Here is a 27,471-nt window from a genome sequence, read left to right on the forward strand (position 1 = left end):
AAACCCACTTTGGACTTCCCAAATCTTTGCTTCTGTTATTTTCATTACCCAACGAATAAGTATTTTTGAATATATTTTACTTACGGTGCTTAATAAGCTAATCCTCTGTAATTATTGCACTCGCTTTTATCTTCCTTTCTCTTGTATACTGGTACGATAATAGCTTCTTTCCAATCGGCTGGGACGTCTCCCATCTCGAAACATAAATTTATCAATTCGCAAACTCTATGTGGTATGTCCTCGCCACCGTGTTTAAGCATTTCAGCGTTAATACCGTCTACCCCGGCAGCCTTACCGTTTTTCAAGTTCTTAATTATATCCCTAACCTCAGTGACACAGACTTTTTCAATTGAGTTTACCATCGCATCGTGTTCAAGATCGCAGTTGTGGTGTCCTATAGCTTCATCTCCGAGTTGTTTCCTAAAATAGTCTCTGAAAGCCTCTAGTATTCCCGCTGCATCATATACCATTTCCCCCCTACTATTTCTCATGTTGACAACTTCTGTACTTTTGTTTCCTTTTATTTTTTTATAAAGTAGTTTCCTGCTTCCTTAAAAGTCGTTTTGTATCTTTATCTCTTCTTCTGCTCTAATTGTATCTTTACTTTCTTTAACTAATCGTTTAAGTATCCTATTTTCGCGTCTATAATCATTTCTACGTCCGACTTATTTCCTCATTGCTAAGACCTGCGATGTTCAAAGTTCTCTTGTACGCTTCTCTTTTTGCTTTTTGGGCAGCCTGAATTTCATCATTCCACCACGCATCACCAGAAATTCTTCCTACAACTGCGGTACCACACACTTCGATCGTGCATCTAACAAGGATATCCCGTAACATTGTCCAGGCGCCCTCTAAATCTTTGTTTTTTATACGGTCCTCCCATGTTGCCCTATCTATGCTTTTGATCATTTTATGCCTAAACCAAGTATTTGTAATAAACAGACCCCTTTCTAAGCGTAGACCAACTAGTTTATCTCCGTTATAGTTTTTTCTTGGATCCCCAAAATAACCTAATACTCTTTCTGTATCCTGATTTTGGATGCCCACCCAACCGTTCATGTCTCCTAGTAGAATTATTCTTTCCCCATGTTCGCAGATGTTTATTGTGTCATTTAAAGTGTCCCAGAAGGCGTCTTTTACTTCTCTAGGATCACTATCAACCGGCGCGTAGCATACTATAATAAATAGTCTTCTGATTCCTACTTTCATTCTAGCCCACAGCAGTCTGGGAGACACGAAACCATGGTCTCCGAGATGCTGCTTTGCTTTTTCATTCAAAATGAGACCTACTCCTTGTTTACCATGTGATTCACAGTCTACTCCTGACCATATTTCAAACCCGCCTTTCAACACGCCGTTTTTTATGTCTTTAGTTTCGCATCCCTTTTTCTTTGTTTCGGGCACACATAAAATATCTAGTTTCTTCACGTCCATAGTTTCACGCAATTCTTTTACCTTGGGATCATTTACTCCCCTGGCATTCCAAACACCCAGTCTCCATTCGTCGCCTGAAACATGACCTTTCGATTTTCCGTGTGCATGCCTTTTGTCATTAAAAGTTCCAGTCCTTTCCGAGGCTATTTTGTAGTTTGTATTATTCATTGTTTAGATTATACGCCCAACTAACACCTTTATGCATTAAGTTTATTTTCTGAGTCGAAATCATGTCAAAGTTAAGTATCAAATCGTCATATGGTGGAGATTGTAGTTCTAACGTCAGTCCCACCAAAAACTTCAGTTAATCAGGGAGGGTTGGGAGACGGGGGGAGGTAGAACGGGAACCGAGAGAGTCGTCTTGGGTTTGTGTTTTTGTTTTCATGCTGAGGTCACCAGCCTTCAGCAGCGTTGTGATATATGGAAGTTAGTATCCGGCCGTCTTCTCAGACCGTCACCAAAGACATATCTGTATACACACACACACACACACACACATTTTAGACACATTAGACCTAAGTTTTGCGCACACTGCGTTATAACTTAATCCATGGTAAACTTCTTCGACCCAACATACTGTTTAATTACCGTAAGCACAGAAAAGTATTCTTCAAATATTCTTGTAGTAATGTACGCCTTCTGGCGACCTAAATCTAGTAAAATGTCGAAATATTTTTTGCATTTGTAGTTGCGCGCACTTTCCACAAAGCGGACATTGGAAATGTAAATGTGGTGACACGACTTTGAGATTTTTTGCTGAATTATAAATCAGAGGACAATGTGAAATCCATGAAATTCCAGTAGCTTATGCTCCACTAAACTATCACGATTTTTCTCAAAATTTTCAAACATTGTGCCGAAATGTTGTGAGTATGCAAAGCATTTAATTTGTAGCTGGTGACAAACATTACACAGGCATTTTTTGGGATTTTGTCCAACTATTATATGTTATGCCTTTTTATGAGGGTTTCTGTAATTTGCCTACAATATCACGGTGTCAGAAAAAGGATAAATTCCGTGGAAAGCCCCATATATAATCCACCAGCGTATGTGTGCAGGTTTAAGACTACTTCCGATGAAATCCGGTCACAACTATACAACTCTAATTCAATTATCAACCCTTTAAGTCTAAAATAAATTCTAGTCGTCCAGATTTCTGACTTGCGCGCGGATATGATCATATTCTTATTTCACTTTCGGATATGATGCGTAAGTTTCTGATATATTATAGTTTTTTCGAATAGGATTAACTTCCCATAAATTATACTGCGCTTGCGTTGCGCCGACAACCCGATTGGCCACTGTCAGCGCACTGGTTTTAAATTATATAGATATTGAGATTTAATATTTATAATAAATAATGATTGAAAAATACCAAAATAGAATTTCCCTAATCCTCGAATAAGATTTTGAAGTGACAGATACAAAAAAATTGATTTTAATGAAAAAGAGGTTATGAATTCTGAGTTTATAGAAATAAATAATTTTTGTTTGTCCCAATGATTAATCTCATCTCTGTCGAGTTTTAAAATCAAATTTTTGTTTACTTCCGACAGCGTGACTTAAAATAAGATCACTAAAATTACCAAAAATAAATTAAGAATAATTAATTACTGCATTGATAAATTTTATATAATAAATTTTTTTAATAACTTAAAGAACACCTGAAATAAAAAAAGTGATTTTGAATGTGAAGTAATTTAAGTTCATGAATCACACCAGTAATTATCTTATTTATTATTGAAGAATAATAAAATATAATTCTAGTTGAAATCTTTCCAGATTTTATTAAATAAAATAGAAAAAAGGTATGAATTTTAAATTAAAAAAGATAAATAAAATGCTAAATTAAAGAAAATTATTTTATTATGAAGTAAGAATTAATAACGTTTTTTGCATGAAAATCGCCTTGATTTTTTCATCTGTTACTCCAAAATTCTAATTTAGGATTAAGAAATTAATTTGGATGCATTTCTCAACCTTTATTTATCATAAAGATGCAATTTTAATATTTATATGATTCAAACTCAGTGCGCTAACAGTGCCCAATCGGGTTGTTGGCGCGACGCAAATGCAGTTCAAAAAGTAACCAAGATTGGGAACACTTGTTGCTGACGAATGTCGTGATGATGTATTTATACACCTGTCGTGTGCAGATGGAAAATGTATTTTCCTTACACTCTATCATGCGAAGATGCCATGCATTCATCTCACTCTATATTTTCCACCAAACGGAAAAACAGAGAAGAATCTAGAGTGCGATAAATGCGTGGCGTCGTCACATGGTATAGAATGAGAGGAAGATGCATTTCCCATTTGCATACGACAGGCCTGACAGTCCCTGACGGCAACTCCACCAATAAGGAACCTTTGATGCCATCCTTGTTGTACAATCCACTTATTGGATACGCTTTTACACTTTGAGGAAAAATCTTTTTAGAATAGGAAAATACACTTTTTAGTTTTGAATGATGAAGTAGTTGGGAGCCCGTGGAGCAGCCAAAGGGGGAAGACAAAGAGGTCTTTTTAGAATAGGAAAATACACTTTTTAGTTTTGAATGATGAAGTAGTTGGGAGCCCGTGGAGCAGCCAAAGGGGGAAGACAAAGAGGTTACGGTAGAATCCCATAGGAAAGAACAGTAAAATAGTCGTTGGCCAATGTCGCGTTTGCTTTAGAGTGCGCGTCACGTGCCTTCCCTGACTGCAACTCCACCAATAAGGAATCGAGTCTTCACATTTTTGCGTTACACTTTTCGAGATAATTCGATATTCGATATTTATGATCTTTTTAGAATAGGATCTGTAATTTCCAAGTTAACATTAAGAGTTCTTCCTGCTGTACTAGACTTTTCTTTAGTTATCAGTTGAGAGGATTTTGAAAATCCCCTTTTAACATCAGCGCTTCCATTAGAAAGGGCAAGAGCATCCTTAACGACTGGTTTTAGTAGAGGTTACATCAGATTTCTTTGATCATGACGGGATAATATATTCTTCCAATAAATGTCTATTCCTTCGCGTTTATTTAACATAAACGTTACAGAATCATTAAATTGCAGTAGTTTCCATTCACATGATAAGAGATCAATATCTATGTCATGAAATGACAATAGATTCGCAATTTTTGAAATATAAGTTCCGCTTTCGAGATTTTTGATATTTTCATTGCTTGTATTGTCGAAAATCAAAGAAAAAAACACGTAAACCTACTGAAAATCATCTAGCATTTGCTTAAGAAATTAAGGCTCAAAAGCTTGGGTAATCAGGTATTGTGCTTTACTAGGCAATAATGAAAATTGCTCTGGGTGGCTATTAGAAAAATAGTACCTAAAAAAGTTCTTTCTTTCCTGAACACGATGGGACGGAGCTACGACTGGCAACATTTTCAATACACCAAAGAAGCTCTGCTTTTACTGCAGCTAACTTTGGATTATAGTCGGTAATATTACTCCTTAACTGGTCATTAGGCAGTGAAAGCATCGTAGTTGACAAATGAAGAAGTGCTGTCTGGCAGGTACTTATTAGAGATGAGGATTCAGCAGGTGAAGGCACAGAAGACGCCCACTAGCATTGTTTATCCCGGTTTCCAATTCGATAAATTACAGAAATGCTATTTTGTTTTGGCATGCTGCTGTAGCCTATGAAACCTCTTTATAGTTTTAAAAGATCTATTCGGACAAATCGTACGGAAATAAAAATATTGATCTGCGGGATGTTTCAGTGCTCATTTTGATACAGGGGTGCCATTTGTATCGGTTAAACATAACCATATATATATTGGACCTTGACGTTTTAACTCGGCATATTTGATTTGTAAATCTGCGTAGAATAACTAAAACATATTTATGATAAAATCTAAGTCATCGAAAATACAGCAAATATGAAATAATTAAATATATTACTGATAAATATTCCAGAAATTAATAAAAAAAACTTTTAATTCAACTGAAAAAATTACAAGGCAGTTATAAAAAATAAACCGTCTGAGTTTCTGTATTTTCGAAGTACGTCGATACCCAATGTTGCATAATGTTAGGTTGATTCGAAAATTTTATTCCATTAAAATTTAAAACATGAATAATTGCTGAAAATAAAAATTGGAGGTTTGAAAACTCAATTGAGAAAGTCTGTGTCACTGAGGTTAGGGATATAAATAAGAAGTTAAAAAATGGCCAGGCTGCTGGTGTAGACAGCGTTAACGCTAACATGCTTAAACACGGTGGCGAGCGCAAACCTCACAGGTTGTGCGAATTGATAAATTTGTTTATCGAGATTGAAGAAGTTCCAGATAACTGGAAAAAAGCGATTATCGTACCAATATACCAAGGAAAGGGAGATAAAAGCAACTGCAATAATTACAGAGAGATCAGCTTGTTAAGTAGCGGAAGAAAAATATATTCAAAAATACTTATTGGTGGGGAAATTAAAATAAGAGAAGAAAAGGTATGGAAAGTCTGAAATGGATTTGAGCCAGGAAGATCATGCACGAATTCAATATTCAGCTTAAGACAGATTTTTGTTGGCCTAGAAAAAGCATTTAACAAGGTGGCTAGAAATAAACTTTGGGCAGTCCTGAAAGAGCACGCAGTCAATGGATGGCTCCTACCAGTAATAAAAACAATATATGCTGGTACAAAGTGAGTGTACGAGTAAATGGAAAATTGAGTTACTGGACTGATAATATGCTAGGTGTTAGCCAAATATGCGCCATGTCCTCATGAATATTTATTATATTCATGGACAAGTGTCTAAGAATGATTTAACCTTTACACATACGGTCTACTGAGCAAGCTTACGGTTTTTTAACTTCTAAATCAGACACGCCTAACCTGGAGAAATTCCCGCCAGCCACACATGTTTTGCGCTTACCACTATTTCGGCTGGAGAGTGAGATTGGTGGTAGACACATGCCTAGATGCCCTCTTCTCCGACCCAAGCAACACCGCAGATACGAAATATCTGTTAGGGTGCTTGGGGCGACTAACTTTTCAACATAAATTTGTGATAGTGACTAGATTTTTAATGATTTTATTTTAGTATTTTTACATTTATTGACAATAAATGTAATAAAAAGAGAATTGTACAAAGTTTTTCTTTTTTGTACAAATGTACATTATTGAATATTTTAGTATCACCGTTTTTCACGTTGTACATATGATGTATAGAAATGTTGGGTGATACTTTTTGCAGTATAATAATTTATTAATATCATGCACAAGGTAGAAATGTACGTTACAGAAATGAAATCTAATTAAAAAAACGAATCCTATTTCGTATCAATAAATTCAGATGTTCTACTAAAACTAAATATTATAAGTGTTAAACACAATATTCGAAGTTGAGCTTGAGCCTACTACGTTGATAAGTTTAAGTTTAAAAATTTACTTTGAGTCTCTAAGTTTTAAGACTTTAAGCCGGGGTTTAGGTTGGCGTTTACAGTTTTCACCGTACAACTACCTGCGTATCATCAAGACAGGTAATATTTTGAGGAAGGATATTTTTTATATAGCAGTCAAGTGTATTTTACTGTAGGAATAAGGTAAAAAAAGAGAAAGTTTCACAGGTGAATGATGATGAGAAGAATGTTGAAAGTTTGCAGACGTCAGTTTGCAAGAAGTTTTTGTTGAGATTAGTTCATTCGAAAAATTCAGTTGTAAATACTTTGAATGTGCAAAAGCAATATTGTTAAATTTTCAAAAGTATCAGTCAACCACAATTGTAATATTAAAATATTAAATAATGTAAAATAAATAAATATTTTGCACAATTCTCCTTTGAATTACATTATTTTGAAAATAAATGTAAACATTCTGAAATAAAATAATTAAAATTCTAGTCACCATTACAAATTTATATTGAAAAGTTAGTCGCCCCAAGCACTCTAACGGATATTTTGTATCTGCAGTGCAGCTTGGGTCGGAGAAGAGGGCATCTAGGCACGCTTCTACCATCACTCTCGCTCTAAAGCCGAAATAGTGATAAGCGCAAAACATGTGTGGTTGTCGGGAATTTCCCCAGGTTGGGCATGTCTGTTCTAAATTATGTATAGATGTACATATATTTTTGAAAATGCATTATGATATTTGATAATATTTGAAATACTGTGAAAATGTTTCATGAAGAAACGTAACTCTTGGGGTTTTTATTATTTTGTATGCTGTCAAAATTTAACTTTTAATTTATCAAGAACATTTGAAAAGTTGTTATGATAATCTTATAGGGCATTTAGAAATCAAATTTTTTCTTCTCTTGCAATTTTTCCATATCGTCCGTTAATTTGCTTAAAAGGTTCATTTTCGTGTGTTTTTTGGAATTTTATGAATGCTATAAATTTAGTAATTTTTTATTTTATGAAAAAAGTCATTGGATAAATTGTTCGACTTTTTAAATACTATGAATAACCGTGTAGAGAATTCTTGAATTTTGAAAAAATGGTCTTAAAAAAATTCGAAATGGGCTCACTTTCAGTATTTTTATCCAAAATGTCTGACTAACGAACTTGGCATTTAGCTTAGGAGACTGAAAGGGTGTATCAACAGCCAATCAATAGATTTATTTTTTCAAAAGTTATCGTGCTCACAGATAGACAGACAGGCATACATAGACGGACAGATAGAAATACAGATAGGCACATTCGTAAAAACCTGTTTTTCGGATTCAGGGGGTCTCAAAACGTGGACCTTTTCACAAAAAGTAGGGGGGTCAAATTTTATACAAATCTAATACCTTCTCTGATGAGAATCTAAAAATGATTTATTTGTCATGAATAATTTTTGGATAGTTGTGTTTTTAGTTTTAATCAGAAAAAATCGCATCAAAAACATGAAAAGTTAAATTTTTTGAAACCCCGCACAAGACACGAAAAAGAAATTAAAAGACAAATGTTGTGATAACAATGTGCCCACGCAGCGGGCACATTTTTTTACTGTTAATGATAAATTTTCAAAAAGTTTAATTTTTAACAAAAAAAAAATAAATTCTCGCCAAAAAAATGTAATAGTTAACATTTCAACCAAAATACGAATATGAAAAAATAAATAAAACAGATGAATCCTCAACGGAAACATATAATTCATTTTTAACCAAACAGTTGTATTTTTAAGCAAAAAATATAATATTTCTATCAAAAGAGATTCTCCATAAAATAGAAAAATTTTCAACCAAAAACATAAATTGATCAAGAAGAGGATACATTTTCTGCCAAACAATACGAATTTTCTACAAAACACATGAATTTTCAACCGATTACTGGTATTTTTAAAGAAAAAGGTGAACATGACGAGTTTCATTTTAGATCAATAACTATAAATTGACTTGAAATCAGAAAAATGATATATCTATTCGTCGATGTATTATGAAAATGAAGGAATTGTAGAAAATTGAGGAATCTCTAAAATACATTATATTTCTTTTATTACCTTCTCATTGTTCGACTTCCGATAATAATTATCGGTCCTCGGATAATTGTAGTTTTCCATTGTTTTCCACGCTTTCAACCAACTTCAGATAAAATATGTGTGGGATTTACTGTGAATGTATTTCAAGGTAATAAAAATAATTGTACGTATTTTAAAAAGATTCCTCACTTTGTTCCTTCCTTCATTTTTGCAATACACCAAACAGTAGCTATAGCATTTTCCTAATTTCAAATAAATGTAAGGTTATAGATTTCAAAGGAAATAGGTTTAATTTTCCACGTTAAATTTAACTGCTGTGTTGAAAAGTCATATATTATTGTTATTATATATTCAACTGCCTTAAAAAAATTCATCTTTTGGAATTAAAAATGTTTTTTCTGTTCAAAATTCGACTCTGTTGTATGATAATAAATCTTTTTTGATTGCAAGTTCATCTTTTTCTTTAAAAATTCCTGTACACTACGAAAAAAAATATATTGAATTTTACATCTCTGGTGGATGTAAATAAAAGGACCCTCGTGTATCGGAGTAATTTTACGAAAAATTGTAAGAATCCACCTAGCGATGAATTTTACAATTGAGTCTGTTGTGATATTCCAATTCGGCTGATAATTTTACACACGAAAATGTAAAATTCATTATGTGAAAGAATAAAATAAAATAAAATTTATCAGGGCCACAGGTTTCGAATACTCGAAGTTCAAACTTCATATAATTTCATGGAGATTGAAGAAACACAAGCCGGACACGTTACCACCTACCTGAAACACATAAGATACTATGGGTATTTTTTTTATGTTTAACTGTTCCGTAACAAAAATATGAAATATACGTTTTGAATAACCTCATTTTTTCCGTTCCAATAGTAGAAAATGTAAAAGGCAAAATAGGAATAGCTCGAAATTGATCTATTTTTGTGTGGAAGCTGTCAAAAAAGTTGAACATAGCTGTCAATTTCTCCAAAATTAGAGGATGAATGCATTGATAAACAACGAAAACGAGATACGGTTTCGTATTTACATATTATTTGACTAATAATTCTAAATTTTCAATTAATTATAAATCAAAAATCTTACAGTTTCCGCCAGAGAAAAATTAAAGATTTTTGGTAAAATTAAAAATCTTGGTATTTTTACACGCTGCGACTGAATTTTCCCTTCTGAATGTAAAGTTCGTACGAGGGAATGTGTAATTTTGTTTTTATCAGGTGTTTAATATTACATTGCTGTTCGAGGGTCCTTTTATTTACATCGCTAGAGTATGTAATTTCACACACTTTTATAAAATAACACAGTGAATTGTGTGATATTTGCAATGATACAATATGTAATTTTCTGAAACTTTGTAATTTTACTCAAATCTTTTTTTACAGTGTATTTTGTAGAAAATTCGTATTGTTTGGCAGAAAATGTACCCTCTTCATGATCAATTTATGTTTTTGGTTGAAAATTTATCTATTTTATAGAGAATCTCTTGATAGAAATATTATATTTTTTTATTAAAAATACAACTGGTTGGTTAAAAATTAATAATATGTTTCCGTTGAGGATTGATCTGTTTTATTTTTTGTTGTTGAAATTAATAGTTTTTAACGAAAATTTAACTTTCTCTTGATAAAAAGAACGTTCCTGTTCTAAACCGGACAAGATTATCGCAACAACTGTTTGAGTTTTTTGAAGTTAATAAGACTTCTTAATCAGTACTTTTTAATTGAATACTCATTATTCAGTTTGAGGGAGTAGATGTCAAGTTTTCGCCAAAGGGTATAACACTTTTTTATATAATAGATTTTATGCTTTCACGATGATTCATTTTGATAAAAAGAGATATTTCGAGTTTCACTCGTGTAAAAAAATACGAATTGTTTGCCGACGTTTCGTGAACATTGCAGTTCACATCTTCAGGGCTGACCTGAAATTGAGGTATCAGGTCATGTTGTTCTTAGGTATACTCTCTACGATGCCTGTGATTCACCAGAGCGCCCCACCGTGGGGAACTGGTTGAACTTGATTGGCCAATCAAGTCTTAAAAGAAAAAAATCCGGGAGAACGGAAGGCCAAATCGGATTGGTATTATATCGATTGTCCCTATTATGTTATTAGGGTATTTTAAGATTTCGATTGCTTCTCTATGTTTTCTTGGAAATTTGTTGTGCGTTTTTGCAATGACTGTTGTTTCATCAAATAAAATGTTATGTCTTGTTTCGATATGATGTTCAGCTAGTGCTGATTGCGTGAAATGTTTTAGCCTGACTTTACTCTCATGTTCCTTAATACGCTGGCTCATCGCTCTCCCGGTTTCTCCAATATAAACTTTGCCACAAGAACAAGGGATTTTATATACTCCTGGATCACTGAGGGGTGCCTTTTTATCTTTAGGGTTACTTACTAGTTGTCCTATTTTGGCAGGTGGTTTAAATATGGTTTGGATGTTGTGTTTGTTGAGAATTCTTCCTATTTCTTCTGTGACACCTTGGATGTAGGGTAGGGTGGTGGTCATTTTTCTCTCTTTCTTTCGTTGGTTGTGTTGACTTGCTTTTTTGAGTGTGTTTTCTTATTGCTTTATCAATATGTTCGTAAGCATGTAGGTATCTGTTTGTATGCGTGGGTTTTCTGTAAACTTCATGTCCTAATATGTTATCAGATTTTTTGTAAACTAATACGTCTAAGAAAGGCAATTTTCCGTTTTGTTCTATTTCCACGGTGAACTGGATATTAGGATGTAATTGATTGATAAAATCGAAAAACTCGTCCATGTCGCCAGATGACAAATGTGTCATCAACGTAACGGAACCAGAATTCTGGTTTAAGTTTGGCTTGGTTGAAGATTTTACTTTCTAAATGTTCCATAAAGACATTGGTTATTACAGGTGAGATTGGGATCCCATTGCTGCCCCTGAGGTTTGTTCGTAGAATTGGTTACTGAACGAGAAGTAATTATTATTGAGACAGTGTTCTATCCAAGGTACGAGCACGGAAGGGAAGTTTGTAAAAGATTTAATAATATAAATTGTATCCGAGATTGGTACTTTTATAAAAAGAGATACTATGTCGAAACTCACTATGATGTCTTGGGGTTGAATGTGAATCTGTTGTATCTTTTAATAAAGTCAAATGAGTTTTGGACGTGAGTGATGGAGTTTCTTGTAAAAGGATTTAATTTCAGCTCAACCAGTTCCCCACGGTGGGGCGCTCTGGCTAATCACAGGCATCGTAGCGAGTATACCTAAGAACAACATGACCTGATACCTCAGTTTCAGGTCAGCCCTGAAGATGTGAACTGCAGTGTTCACGAAACGTCGGCAAACAATTCGTAATTTTTTACACGAATGAAACCCGAAATATCTCTTTTTATCAAAATGAATCATCGTGAAAGCATAGAATCTATTATTAAGGAACTCTACGGGGAGAGTATTCTTACTAAAACCAACACCTTTAGTAAGCTCAGGACTTCTCAAGGTAAGCTACTAACATCCTTAGCTTTTATGAAACGGTGCAGGGACAACAAAATCGTCCCAAAATTCTTACAACTGAAAAAGAATTTGGGAACATCTAAATCCAAATCAATTCTGCCTAATACAAGTTTGCTTCTCGCGAAAAAAAGAATACAGCATACTAAATTTCTTTTGCACACTACCTCTAAAAAACTATTAAAACTTCACCTTTGCCTATCTAATACCCTCAGATTTGACATTTGGTCCACATTGGACCGCATATCGTTTGACCAATCCTAATGGATTGAAGAGCTTTCCACCCAAAAACAACATTTGACAAATTACTTCCAGTAAAGGAAACTCAACTAACAAATACAGAAAAAAACATCTCAGACAACCCCCTCAATAATGAAATGATTTCAGCCTTATTCAAAGGACATAATTTTGCTGTAGCTCCATCAAAAATCTCAAAAGAAATAATCAGCAATTTAGAATCCACAATATATACCCTTCCATCCGAAAAAGCGAATGACATACGACGCAGGACGGCCAACATTTTACGCCAAGCTCAAGCTCCCTCCTCAAACTTAACAAAACAGGAAAAAACCGCAATTAAAGAACTCAATCAAAATAAAGATATTATAAAATTACAAGCAGAGAAAGGCAACACAACCGTAATAACGAATAAAGAAGACTATAAGAACAAAATCATGGACCTTCTAACTGGTGATACCTACAAAAAACTTAAAAACTTGACAGCCAATCAATATCTAACTTAATACCTACTAATCGCATCTCTCCTGCTCGTACCTTTGATAGAACACTGTCTCAATAATACTTACTTCTCGTTCAATAACCAATTCTACGAACAAACCTCAGGGGCAGCAATGGGATCCCCCATCTCACCTGTATTAGCCAATGTATTTATGGAACATCTAGAATGTAAAATCTTCAACCAAGCCAAACTTAAACCAGAATTCTAGTTCCGCTACGTTGATGACATATTTGTCATCTGGCGGCATGGACGAGATGAACTAAATAAGTTTTTCGATTTTATCATTTAATTACATGCTAATATCCAGTTCACCATGGGAATAGAACAAAACAGAAAATTGACTTTCTTGGACGTATTAGTTTACAAAAAATCTGATAACACATTAGGACATGAAGTTTACAGAAAACCCACGCATACAAACAGACACCTACATGCCTCCTCCCACCATCACCCATCTCAAAAACAATCGTTCATCAACTCCCTTGTACACAGAGCTGTCTCCATAACACATAAAGATAACTTACAAAAGGAATTACAAAACGTTAAATAAATCCTAATGAAGAACGATTACACAAACAAATTGATAAAGCAATAAAAAAACACACCCAAAACAGCAAGTTAACACAACCAACGAAAGAAAGAGGTAGAAAAATGTCCACCACCCTACCCTACATTCAAGGTGTCACAGAAGAAATAGGAAGAATTCTCAACAAACACAACATCCAAACCATATTTAAACCACCTGCTAAAATAAGACAACTACTAAATAACCCTAAAGATAAAAAGGCACCCCTCAGAGATCCAGGAGTATATAAAATCCCTTGTTCTTGTGGCAAAGTCTATATCGGAGAAACCGGGAGAGCGATGAGCCAGCGTATTAAGAAACATGAGACTAAGGTCAGGCTAAAACATTTCACGCAATCAGCACTAGCTGATCATCATATCGAAACAGGACATAACATTTTATTTGATGAAACAACAGTCATTGCAAAAACGCACAACAAATATTCAAGAAAACATAGAGAAGCAATCGAAATCTTAAAACACCCTAATAACATCAATAGGGACAGTGGATATAATACCAATCCGATTTGGCTTTCCGTTCTCCCGAATTAAAAAAAAAGACTTGATTGGACAATCAAGTTCAACGAGTTCCCCACGGCGGGACGCTCTGGTCAATCACAGGCATCGTAGAGAGTATACGTAAGAGCAACATGACCTGACACCTCAGTTTCAGGTCAGCCCTGAAGATGTGAACTGCAATGTTCACGAAACGTCGGCAAACAATTCGTAGTTTTTTACACGAGTGAAACCCGAAATATCTCTTTTTATCACTTTTGTATATAGTTCAATGTTTCCATAATTACTGTAAATATTAACCGATTTTTATAAGTCTTTTTCTAAATTTCTTTAAATTATGCCAATAAACTAAATCTGCTAATTAAAACTGAATCAAACCATAATATAAACATTGAATCCAAAAACCGGCTTCTTGGCCGCCGAGATACCAATATTTAGATGACATATGCAAGAAATTAGACAAAAATATTCAAAATTGTGGCAAAAATCTTACATTTGTTACAATTCTAATAAATCCCATTAAGAGTATTGCTACGGTAATACAATGGTCCTTTTGTATTCGTCACGTACCGGGCGGGCAGAGTTATTTACAGTAGTTAGCCTCGCTAACCCGACTCTCCCTTTTTAAATTTCTCATCAAATTATTAACACTTTTTTCAATTGATTAATTTTCTCATTATACTTATTTATAATTATAACGTATATACTAATATACAATTTTCGAGTTGAATTAAAAAATTCTGTCTTTTTTGGTGTATCTCATTTCTTTTACGAAAAAAGTTGTATTAATTCTAATTTTAAACATTTAAAAAAAAGTTAGATATCTGAAATCATGGAAACCCGTAGATTCAGAATTACTATGTTTTAGGCTGTTAACTATGAAATTTAAAAACTTCTATTTCTAAATTTTAATCCAAAAACTTAACAAAAGACCCTTTAGTGTCGGCTACTCTATTGAGATAGCCTCTCTGATTGTTATTTATCAGGGACTTAGAGCGAAATGCGTGAAGAGCGTAAAATCCGCTCCTCGCCAGCTCTTCTCCTGTTTATATTTTCTCCGCGTTACGAGCGTTGATGATCTATGCGAGCTTCGCGAGAACGGAGACTGAGTGGCCGGGAGTCCACCGGGAAATTCGATGTTGCCAGATGCGAGCTTCTTCTTGAACGCACGAAAGCGGCGAAGCTCGCCGATCAGGACCGCAGGCAGAAATCAATTCGAGTTCAAGACTAGCGAGCGCCTACTCGTATCATAGATACGTTATTCGATATCTGAACCGTTCCCCAGATCCATAGGCTGAATTATAACGAGGAGAAGTGTTTCTTTGTTCGGGGCGCTCATATAGCAGAATATAAATTTAATTAGATGACACTGCGTCACACGCTATATAGTTAATACATCACATTATTTGCGGGCTTTACTTGAACTTTACTTATAAATTTTTATTTTCCATATGATCTGCAATTAATCTATTTATTTATTTTGTTGAAATTTTCATATACTTTTTTCAAAAATTCATCTCTAATTGTAAACTCATTTTTTCTTCTTAAATTATATTTTTAAGTGATTAGTAAATTTAGCCAGTTCAAATTTCATCTCTTCGGTTTGAAATGTTATTGCTTTTCATTTACTACTGAACAGAAATATATTTTTTCATGAATAATTCTATGCTAAATGAGCATGAAAAAGATTCACAATTACAAAACCAGACTTCAAAACTACCTCCCTTTTCGGCTGATTGCAGACAGGAAATAATAATTTAAGAAACTATTTCGTTAAAAATTAATTTTTTAAAGTAAACATTTTATTAATTCAGCTGATAATTCTTCCTTTTTGTCCAAAAATTTAGTATTTCTTGGGAAATTAACCTTGTAGAAAATATGTTAATATTTTTTAGGAGATTGTTTCTTTAGTACACAATTCACGTCTGGGGTTAAAAGATTAACTACTTTATAAAAATACTGGTTTTTGGGTAAAAAATTAATTGCTTCAACGAAAAGTGATTATTTTTTCAAACTTAAACTTACAAATTATCCAAATTATCCACATAAAATTTTTTATTTTGATGAAAAGTAGAAAAATGATACACTTTTCAAAAATTTTCAAAAAATAGAAAAAATTATTTTTTTTCATAGATCCAAAAATTTCATTCAAAATTTTTACTAGATACCAAATGTATTTCAAAACTCTTGTAGTCGAATTTTTCGATTAACCCACAATTTAAAAAATTAGAGCATTTTCAGTTTTTAGAAATTTTTTTAAAGTTTCTTATAGATGGGCAGAAGACTTGCAAATCATCCAAATAAAATTTTGAAAATGTTGAGAAAAATAGAAAAAAATACTTTTCTAAAAGATTAAGAAATTTCACTTAAATTTATTACTATATATCAAATATATTAAGAAACTATGTCAGTTAAATTTTTTGATTAGATAAAAATTTAAAAAGTTCGAGCTCTTTCAAAATTTGAATATTTTTTTTTTTGATTTTTAGACATTTTTGTCAAGTTTTCCGGTGCGCGTCAAAAAAACTTGCAAATTATCCTAATGACTTTTTTAAATTCGATAAAACTTCAAGAAGTTATATACTTTTCAACAATTTTAAAATTTCAAAAAAAGGAGAAAAACTTTTTTTAATGGGCTAAGAAATATCAATCAAAATTTCTACTAGATATAAATTATATGTTTTCGAAACTATTATCATGAAATTTCTTAATTAGACAAAACTTCCAAAAGTTAAATAATTTTCAAAAATATGCAATTTTGGTTTTTTTAAGAGATCCATAATTTTAAAGCGTTGTTGTTAGTAGATTTTAATAAGATTTACAAATTATCTTGATGAATTTTTTTAATTGAACACAAGTTATCGAGCGCGATGCGCGAGTTTCGTAATGAGAGTGTAATCGTCAAAGCCGTAGATGATTTGAGAACCTTATTTAAAATCAAATCGAAAAAAATGTCAGTTACAATTTATGGTTGTAATTCCTCAGAAGTTTAAACCACAGTTTTCGATTTAATTTATAGTATTTATGATATTTGAAAAAATTTAGTTAAAGTGTACGCATGAAACGTACAAAAACGAGCGCGAGAGCATACCCGCACGCCTCAGGCGCACTCAAACAATAATAATTGAGTTTTAATTGTTTTAATTTTTTATCATATTTATTAGAGAATAAGAACAGCCAAACGTATGAAAAATAGTTGACTACTCATCTCGACTTTTGAGACGACGAGACGATTGGGTATAAAACCAGTACTTTTATTGTTAATATAAACTTATTTCCTGATGAATATTAGATTGAATCTCGAACTCAATATTTTTATTTTTCAGTATAATTGGATTAATTATGATGCTGAACGCCTTTTTTAACCTTCGCTTAATAAAGAGATAAAAAGATATTTTTATTGAAATCATCTCGTTTTTTTTAATTTCCTTTCTGCTCATCCCTTTCAAAACAAAATTGCAGTAATTAAAAACTTAGTTGACAGAGCTTTAGGTTAGTCCCATTATTCATTTCACACAAGAAATTTGAATATTGTTAGGAATATCCTTTTTCTGAATCATTATCCAAAGGAGTTAATTGAGAAACATATTGCAATTAGAGTGCAACAAATCAAAAATAAAGACATTAATAATTTGCTCGCAGATAATCAGAAAGAGTTAAAGGAATACAGTTCGTTTAATACTTTTGTTCTTCCATTTTTTAGTCAAATTTCTAAAACTATTGAACTCATGTTAAAAAAATTTTTAATTCATAGATTTTCCGCATGATAAATTTTTGCAAGGATCCTTTGGATAATTTTGAAAAGGGTGGTGTTGTCTATAGATCATTTGCAGGATCTGTGGGATGAATTACGTGGGACAAACTGGCCGACTTCTTAATACTAGGATAGAGGAGCACGAAAGTGATGTTCGTTTGGGACGCTGTTATAAAAGTGTTCATGCCAGAAATACAAGGGCATTTGTTGATGTTGACCAGGAGTTTGACTGGGATAATGTTCAAATTTTGCATAGTGAAAGTAATGAGAGAAGGAGGGAATTCATGGAAATGCTTTATATTAAAAAACAAAAAAAGTTATCTATTAATTTAAAAACCGATTTGGATGGGTTGAACAAAAGTTATGCTAATATGATTCATTACATATAAGGTAGCTGTTTCATGAATTCTGTTTTTCTTTTACTTTCTCTATTTCTGATGTCATTGTGACAGATATTTATATTGTGTTTACAGCAGATTGGCCTACTGACCCTCATTCGATTCTCAGGTATCAAAGAGAGAGCACCTGTTCATGGGTGCTGTCAATTTCTATCACTTAAAAGTTTCTTGCTTTGATAAGGGTACTGTACGAGTACCGAAACGTTGGTAATGCAAATTTATTTATTTATGTTTTTTATTTTTATTTTATTGTAATTTGATGGTCATAAAAATAAAAAAGACGAAAAAAGGAAAAAGAGAAGGAAGGGGATGTGGTTGGCTGCCTTCTCATTTTTCTTTCCTCTTTTTTATTTTTTTCCGAAAATTTTATTTTATTGTTTTTTGTTTTTTGGGTTTTTTTCAGATTACAATAGGGTTTTTTTTTGGTTTTCGTTTATTGGTTGTGGTCCAAAGTTGGTCGTTGGATTCTTGTTTTGTTTAACAGGATTTTGCATCAATTTGACATTGTATTCATTTCAGTAATAAATAACACAGAATCAAATTCAAATAAGTAGCCTCAAGTTCTTTTAAAGCGTATAACGTAAAATACTTCCAAAACACAGAACCAACGCAGTAACAAAAAGGGATCAATTTTTCTTGCGGAGCATTTTGCTCTAATGATCATTTGACTCCCAAGATCATAATGATCTGTCCATTCGGATCAATTGGATCTTATTTTTTGGTTCATTTGTCAGAGTTAACAAAATAGCCGCTAATTCTTGGTACTGGTATCATAAAGAAATAACCTAAAAATGGTATCTATCCGCACGCAAGACATAACTACACTTAACAGGTGATATTTTCTAATATTCCATTTTTTTAAATATAATTCCATAAGCTAATAAAAGAATAATGTAGGGCCTTGGAAAGTGAACGTTGTTCTCTTCTTCACGTTTTTCCATATCACGCTTTTTTTGTACTTCAAATGTCCATTTACATTTGTTTTTTGGATTTTGAAAATCCTATATCTTTTGCTAACGAACTCGATGTTTCTTTTTGGTACCTCTAACGGTGTGCCAAAGAACAATCCAATTCGACTATTCTTTCGAAGGTTATCCGGTATACAGTCAACCACACCATAACAACAACTTCGATGACGCCGGACAGACAGGCAGACACTGACGTAAAAACTGTTTTTTTTTCTGACTCAGGGGGCCTCAAAACGTCGAAATTTACTTAAATTCGCGAAAGTCATTTATCGCATAAAACTAATACCTTCTCAGTATGAATGAGAATGTAAAATGAGGATTTTTGACGTTTTTATATTTTCAAATATCGACAATCAAACTCGTAATTGCGTCTGTTTTTTGGGATACACATGGCGTCATTTTCATTGACTACCTGGAAAAAGGTAAATCGATCAATAGTGATTATTATATTGACTTGTTGGTACGTTTGAAGGAGGAGATCGCAGCAAAACGACCGCACATGAAGAAGAAAAAAATCCTTTTTCACCAAGACAATGCACTATGCCACAAGTCCATGAAAACAATGGCCAAAATCAACGAGTTGGGCTTTGATTTGCTTCCCCACCCCCCGTATTCGCCAGATTTAGCCCCTAGCGACTACTGGCTCTTTGCTGATCTCAAAAAAATGCTCCAGGGATAAAAATTTGGCTCGAATGAGGAGGTCATTGCCGAAACTGAAGCCTATTTTGAAGCGTTGGAAAAGCGTTGGAAAGATTGTATCACTCTAAAAGGAGATTATGTTGATGAATAAAAATGATTTTTGAAAAAAATGTTGTTTTCGTTGTTAGTCTCGGGACTTATTGAACGATTTGTTAGTAAGGGTGGTTTTTTAGGGGTCTTGTCAAACATTCTCACTGACTCCATCATGCGTAGGATAAAAGAAGCGGTTTTTTGATACTTGTATATTTTCAAATATCGACAATCAAACCTGCCATTGTTGACATTTCAGGTGTGAATATAGTAATGGCGGTTTCTAGGGGTCTTGCTAAACATTCCCACCGACTCCATCATTCGTGGGGTTAGAAAAGATGATTTTGGACGTTTTTATTTTGTTAAATATCGACAATCAAACTTTTACAAGGTTGATTTGAATAATGGGTGATGTGTAAGGGCAGGTAACTGTTTAAAAGCATTTATATTCGACAATTCTTGCCGACAGAATATTATTGTTTGGCCTTCTAATTGATTTAAGGAAAACAAAAATTTTTTAAATAATTTTTTTTATTCCATTCATATGAACGTTCATAACTGAATTACATGAAAAATTAAACTAATTTGTTTCTAGAAAATAAATCTTTTCCACTGGAAAATCATCACTTTGCTTGTAAATGTAACTGTTTTGTTGCAAAATTTGTTTTTGTCGGATTAAAATTAACTTTTTTGTTTGAGATTTATATTTTTGGTTTAAAATTAAACTAATTTAGTAAAAAGTTGAAATGTTTGTTCAGAAGTGAAGGATATGTTATTTAAAAATGAAAGTATTTAATAGAAAATTATTACATTTTTTTTAATGATGGACGTTGTTCATTATTTTATATCAGTACAAAGATACTGGTAACTTGGAATAAAATGTTTAAAAAAATTATTGTATAATTTTCACGGCCAGCGACGTAGTCAGGATTTTTTTTTGGCGGAAGGGCTTCTACTTTTCTTCGAAGGGGGCTTCGGATTTATGTATAGACAAAGAGTGGGGGAAAAGGGAATTAAATAATGAAAAAACTTAGTTTCGGGGGCCCAAGCAGGGGCGCCTGGCTACGCCAATGTTCTTAGCAAGACTCGCGAGGCTCGCGGCGAGCTTCTTCAATGCAGAGGATTCTAGCAACGTTCAGTCTCGCCGCGAGATCTCTCGGCAACCGAGAAGCGCGCCTTTGCTGCAACATCCAATTCAAGCATTGCGACGTTTAGTCCTGAGAGTTTCGCGTTGCGCATTACAAGGCTTCGAGGTTCACTCTGTTTCCCTTTTCTTCGCGCAAGCAGAGTCGAGCACCACAGCTGGCCACAAGTTTCTCAATCGTTTCGATAGGATACTCACCGAGATCATTTCCCTTCTCCCCACAACGAAACTCATGATACCAAGTTAAGTCACTTTACTCGAGGACTGCGTTGCCAAGAGGCGGACCATCCTTCTGAGACTCTTCGGCTAGAGAAGAGAAAAGGGCGAACGACGCTTCGGTCCTAGTCCCTGTTATTTATGATTGAATTATAATTTTAATTTCAGCCTCTCTGCTTGTTATTTATGATCGTATTTTTATTTAAATTTTGGAAAGGACATTTTAAAGCCTTTGAAACATTTAAACGAGCTACCTAGACCTTTAAATATATCTACCTGAGTGCCTGCAAAGAATTTCTCAGAGCTTCTCAGAACCTTGAAAATCTTTAGCATATACTCTGAGATTTCTATCGGAAGGGGGGAGTCAGGTTGGTGACGATCCAATACTGCAAATAACTCTTCCCTCCCGGTACGTGATGAATACAATAGGACCATTATATTACCGTAGCATCACTCTTAAAAGGACACAAATCTCTCTATCTCTTGAGGCGAAATCATTTAAATCGAGCCTGTAGATAGCCCGAAACGGGCCAGTCTATTTCGATTGAGAATATTCTGAGATTTGCTATCGGTAGGGATATTATATCATTCTTGACGAGAGATTTGTAATATCGTCAAGCAAAAACAAAAAGATTTCTAAAGTTCTGTATCGACACAAATATTTCGTATATAGAAAATTAAAGTAGAGTTAATTTAAAATCTATTAAAAATTAAACTAAATACTATACAAATAATTCGTATAAAATATTTTTGTGGTATAAGATTTTTATGATTAACTTACCTGCAATTTACAGTCCTTCATACAAATACAATTCAAAAACAATTTACACTGGTGAGTCGAGTCGTAGCACGTTTTTTAGCCGTAAGATACATTTTGTTTTAGACTGGCAAGTCAGAATGATTGGAATATTGTAATTGATAGATTGACGTTAAGACGTTGGGAACGTAAGGTGTGCCGTCGCTAATCTTATTGGATGATAATCGACCAATCAAAAGCTCTTGTACACAAGCAGGTATAACAGTGCGACAGTTAAGTATTACTCAAACCTTATGCCATAATATGTATGGAACTAAATTGTGCACCTCTTGGACGCTTCGATCTTCATATAATTTTTTTTTCTTTCAATTTACCGCATTGACTTCAAATAGGGTATACGTTGGGTATGGTTAAACTGCAATGCGCAACCAGGTGACAAAACCCAGAACTATAAAGAATAGGTAAGATTTTATAGATGCATTTTAATTTGTGCATAAGCGTTTTAAGGAATTTTGTGTGGACTTTAAAGTATTTATTGGATACTGAAAATAAGTCTTTATCGTTAACAAAGGGTTTTAAATCGAATTTACATTTTATGCAGTGAAACACACACATTTTTTGACAGGAACATTTTTCTTTAAAAAAAATATAAAACAATTATTGTACTATTTATTGTGATTTTCAACAGATTATACAATTAAATGGATTTATTTTGAAGAGAAAATGAACTAAAAGTAAATTTTTATTAATTTCTACATGAAATATTTGCTATTTAAAAATCTGATCTAAAAGTTAGGTTAGAATACGAATTTCAATTTCAATTCTCTATTATTCGTATTCTTTGCATAATCTGTATAAAATTTGTGGCTAGATACATTAATCAAAGATTATTTAAGATTACAATGCATTGAAACTTACGTGAAATAGCGAAATAATCGATTTTTTAAAAACATTTTTGGAAAAAATGTGTTTTTTACTGTATAAGGTGAACATTCTATCTAAAACGATTTCTTGTTATAAATATTTGTTTTTAGTATTCAATCATTGTTTTTAACTTCACAAAACAATCGTAAAATATTTTTATGCAAAAATTAAAATACATCTTTAAGATTGTACCTACTCTATCTAGTTCCACCTTTCGGCACCAGGTGGCGAAATAATCGACCACCATTCTCAATAGGGACAAAATCTTGCAAATGCGGGAATTTAGGGATCTTGACTGAACATAGGGCACTATAGGGGATATAGGAGACTAGACTGTGATGCCAGATATCCCTTATAGTTGAATAATTTAAATTTAAATAGTTTATAATAACTGCTAATTTGTGACCTTTTAAAATTCTACAAATTAAATTACATTTGAGAAATTTCCAAAATGGAGATTTAAAATTTAAATTGTGCGTTCTTAAAAGTTTCTACAGTCAATTATTAATAATTCATTTTGAATATTAAAGATCAATTTTTAAGAACTTTAATTTTTTTATGTTCACAATTAATAAACTTGAAACGCCTTCGCATAAAAATGGTTAAATTCCAAATACTTTTAATGTTGACTGTACAAAACTATATTTAAAAATGCTTTATTATAGTTTGGAAATACAAAATTAGAAATTAAGGCTATGGAATTATTTTTTTTTAAAGTAACTTAATTTAAAATTATTCATTCTAAACATGTCGGTCATTTCCCGCTCTAATGGCCGCCCTGAATTTAAAAATAATTCTAATATTTTGAGAAAGCTTGCTTGAAAAGCATTAAATGGAACGTACCGATATATCCTGAAAATACTTTGCACGTCATGCGAGGGATTCCAGCTGGCGTCAAAAATAATAACTCGATTAGCAGCGGTCAAATTTATCCCCAATCCTCCAGCTCTCGTCGATATTAGGAATAATCTCGCTCTCGTGTTTGTAGGTCTATTAAAAATTTTACACCATTGCGATCGGTTTTCTGCAGAAGTTTGACCGTCGAGTCTGAAATAATCCAAACCCAGGGACCAACTTCCAGTGTGATTTTCCAGATTTTCTGATGTGCTATTATTCTGCGTTGCTTCGTCGATTTGAGAGAGAAAATCTTCGATGAGCGTGAGTGAATAGAGAGACTGAGAGAACACCAATCTGGATAGCAAAAAGCATGTCAAAATTTTAAGACACTTGATGATTAAAAATAAGATTCCAGATTAGAGCGGTTAAAAAAACTGTGTTTTATTTTTCGGCGTCTGTATCACGGCAGTTAAATTGTATGGATGAAAAAATACTCTTCTAATTTTTTCTATTTAAGAAAATATTAAGACGAGCTTCAAACTTAGTAAAAAGAGAGGTTCTCGTAGTTTACGATTGTATGAGTTCTTAGGAACAGAAAAATATAAGAACATACTAGTACCCCTAAAAATTTGTTGTAAGAATTTACCAAATTCTGGGACATTCCCCATACAATAGAAAAAAAGGCTTTGCATAGTTTCATCAATAAAATTTGAAGGAATGACTTATTTGATATATAGTCATTTTTTATATTTTCTTATAACCAGAACAAACGTATATTTGAACAATTTACAGTTTTCTCATTAGGAAAAATGTTTGAATATGGGAATCAGTATCCCCATGGGTGAGTGCTTTTTTGCTCCTCAAGTAAAAATTGATCAAATTTAAGTCATTACTGGTGATATTTTACAGATTCTATTAGCGAAAAGCGAGCCACCAAAGTTTATTCAAAAATTACTAAATTCAAGTGTAAAAGTTCAAAAGCTGTGTCAAAAATTAATACATCAAGAAAAAAACAATTCTGATCATTGATGGTTTTTATTTATAACAATTGTTATAAACAAAGAAGAAATAGAGTTTATAAAGCATACACAATGTTAGTAATGGTACGAATAGGTTTAGCAACAGTTTTAGCGAAAATTTGTTCAATGTTTCGCCTGGATGACATTTGATTAATAAGTCAAAATGATTTTTGGTTAAAAATTGCAATTCGTTAACAACAACTTAGGCAGAAGTTTTCATTCAAACGGAAGATTTTACTTTGACTTCAAGAGATTTAAACTCGATGTAGACAATGGAAAAGTTTTAAATTTTTCTGAGCAAACGGTTTATCCTACGAAAAAAGTGCGAAAAAGAAAGTTTTATTTTTGCTCAGAGACGCTAACATTTTTTATATTTTCTATTTGTAAATAGATAATGAAATTGTTAAAAAAAATTGTTTAATCAAAAACTGTCCAGGACTTTCAAAAAGTAACAAAGATATTCGTTATGTTACGTTTTGTGATTGTGTTTACTTGAGTCCGAAGTAGCACTTTAACTTCGGATTCTGCCTAGTCAAACCGCGAAGTGCCCGACAAGCTCAGGTAAAATCCAGAGTAAAAAGAAAACCTATTGGGTTTACTTTTCCCGCTGCACAGTAGGCTGGCTCGAGAATTTACAATTCAAAATAGTCTGTAGGTCGCAATTGTGAACAAATATGAAAGATTTTTTTGAGAAACAATCAGCATTAACTTTGTAAGCAAACTTATTAATTATATTTATGAATTTTTGATTCAATATAATTATTTATTCAACGCAAGTTATTTTTTAAACAAAAAATATAAAAATAAACTTGATATGTATCATATTTAATGTAGTATCTTTCTAAATTCGAAATACGCCACGAGTTTTCTGCAATTTTGAGGGCACTAAATTTGTCTTCGAATTTGATTTTCATCGCTTGATTTTTCGCTTCGTGAGCCATCGTTAAGAATTTTCAAAAGCACTGTTGATTTATAAATATCATTCCGAAGCGATAAAAATCACTTATTCAGAAATGTACACTGAAACTCAAACCATAAGATCGAAAATTTACTTCTATAATACTTCTAACATTAGTACAAGAACTTATATTAAAAAAACTTCCAAACTTCCACGACCACGTCAGGAACTAGATTAAACTATTGTTGTTTTGAGGATAACTAAGTCGGTGCATGAGTCCCTAAATAAAAGGGCGGCGGGAGGGAGGGAGAGGGGAAAAACATTTCTTTATTAGTTACGAAACCATTACGAAATTAAAAGAAAATTTTGTTTTGAAGTGTTATTCCTAAACCATTTTCCAAACAGATTTTCAATTTGCCTATTTTAATGAAAGACATATTTTTTATTTGCCATATTAAATCATAGTAACATTGTCTAAACAGTGATTTTCGATCTCAATAAATTAATATTTTTAATGTTGATAACAAATTTTAAAAGCGAAACACCTATTACTGACTGTTTCTTACTGGAAACTTGGTTTTTACAATAAATATTGTAGTTTTTTTTACCTATAAAGTTTTGCAGTTTATCTTTTATAATAGAAAGTATTTTACACGTATATTGAATCATTTTTCATTAAATAAATCAATAATGAAACATTGTTGTTATTAATATTCTATTTATTACAAATAATAGACTGGTGCATTGCATGGAATATATATCTATGAATTCGGCTTTTCCTGAAAAGGCTTGAATTCGGAAACTATTCACATTTTAGAACAGTAAAAATATTAAAAATGAATTATTTATGTTTTCTGAGTCTATCTACGTTAAATATGATACATATTGAGTTTTTTTCCTTTTCTTTTTAGAAAAAAACTTGCGTTGGATAAATATATTGAAACAAAAATTGATAATTGTATTCAATAAGTTATATTAAAAATGTAATGCTCATCACTTCTAAAAAAAACTTTCAAATCTGTTCACAATTGCGATCTATAGACTATTTTGAATTGGAAATTCTCTAGCCAGTCCACTTTGCAGCGGGAAAAGTAAACCCCAAAGGTTTTATTTTTACTACGGACTTTGCCTGAGCCTGCCCGGCACTTCGCGATTTGACTACTATCGGCGAGAAAACTATAGGCATCTGCCTTTAATTTAAAGCTTAACAACACAGTCAAAAAAAATGCTAGCGCAACAAAACAATAGTCATTTAAAAGTTGAAAGTGTTCTACGTTAATGAGCTTGAAGCCGTTTATGTAAAAATAATTTTGTGCTTAGCAGACTGAAAAATGTAAAAAAGTAAGGATTTTTGGGTTTATTTAAGAACAGTCAAGTTTAGAGCATTATTTCTTATACAAGAGGCGATGGAAAAAATTCATGAGTATGAGGAAAACTGTTGTGAACCAGTTGCAGTTGAGAAATTTAAAAAATAATAAAAATTGATGCTTAAAAGCACAAAAATATGCAACTATATTACCTTCAGTTCTAATACAGATATTGAAGCGATTCAAACTGCAAACTGTAATTGATAGGCTCTGTATTTATGTTCAATCACCCGGAAGGGTGTGCTAGTCTTCATTTTTGTGAAAATCGCGATATTTTTAGACATTTTTTTTGTTGGAAAACAAGTGACAGAAAGCAGAGGGGG

The 27,471-nt window shown here is 32.8% G+C and overlaps 1 protein-coding gene across 5 annotated transcripts in view; it reads right to left on the reverse strand.

Moving 5' to 3' along the window:
• Positions 1–27,471, reverse strand: part of LOC117173485 (transcriptional regulator ATRX homolog) — a 241,022-nt gene that overhangs the window by 28,465 nt on the left and 185,086 nt on the right. For all 5 annotated transcript variants that reach the window (XM_033362091.1, XM_033362092.1, XM_033362090.1 and 2 more), the window contains one exon: positions 23,871–24,218. In XM_033362091.1, the coding sequence (XP_033217982.1) occupies positions 23,871–24,218 (348 nt within the window). The remainder of the gene's footprint in view (positions 1–23,870; positions 24,219–27,471) is intronic.

Source organism: Belonocnema kinseyi, chromosome 5, assembly GCF_010883055.1.
Source record: "Belonocnema kinseyi isolate 2016_QV_RU_SX_M_011 chromosome 5, B_treatae_v1, whole genome shotgun sequence".
Classification (NCBI taxonomy): domain Eukaryota; kingdom Metazoa; phylum Arthropoda; class Insecta; order Hymenoptera; family Cynipidae; genus Belonocnema; species Belonocnema kinseyi.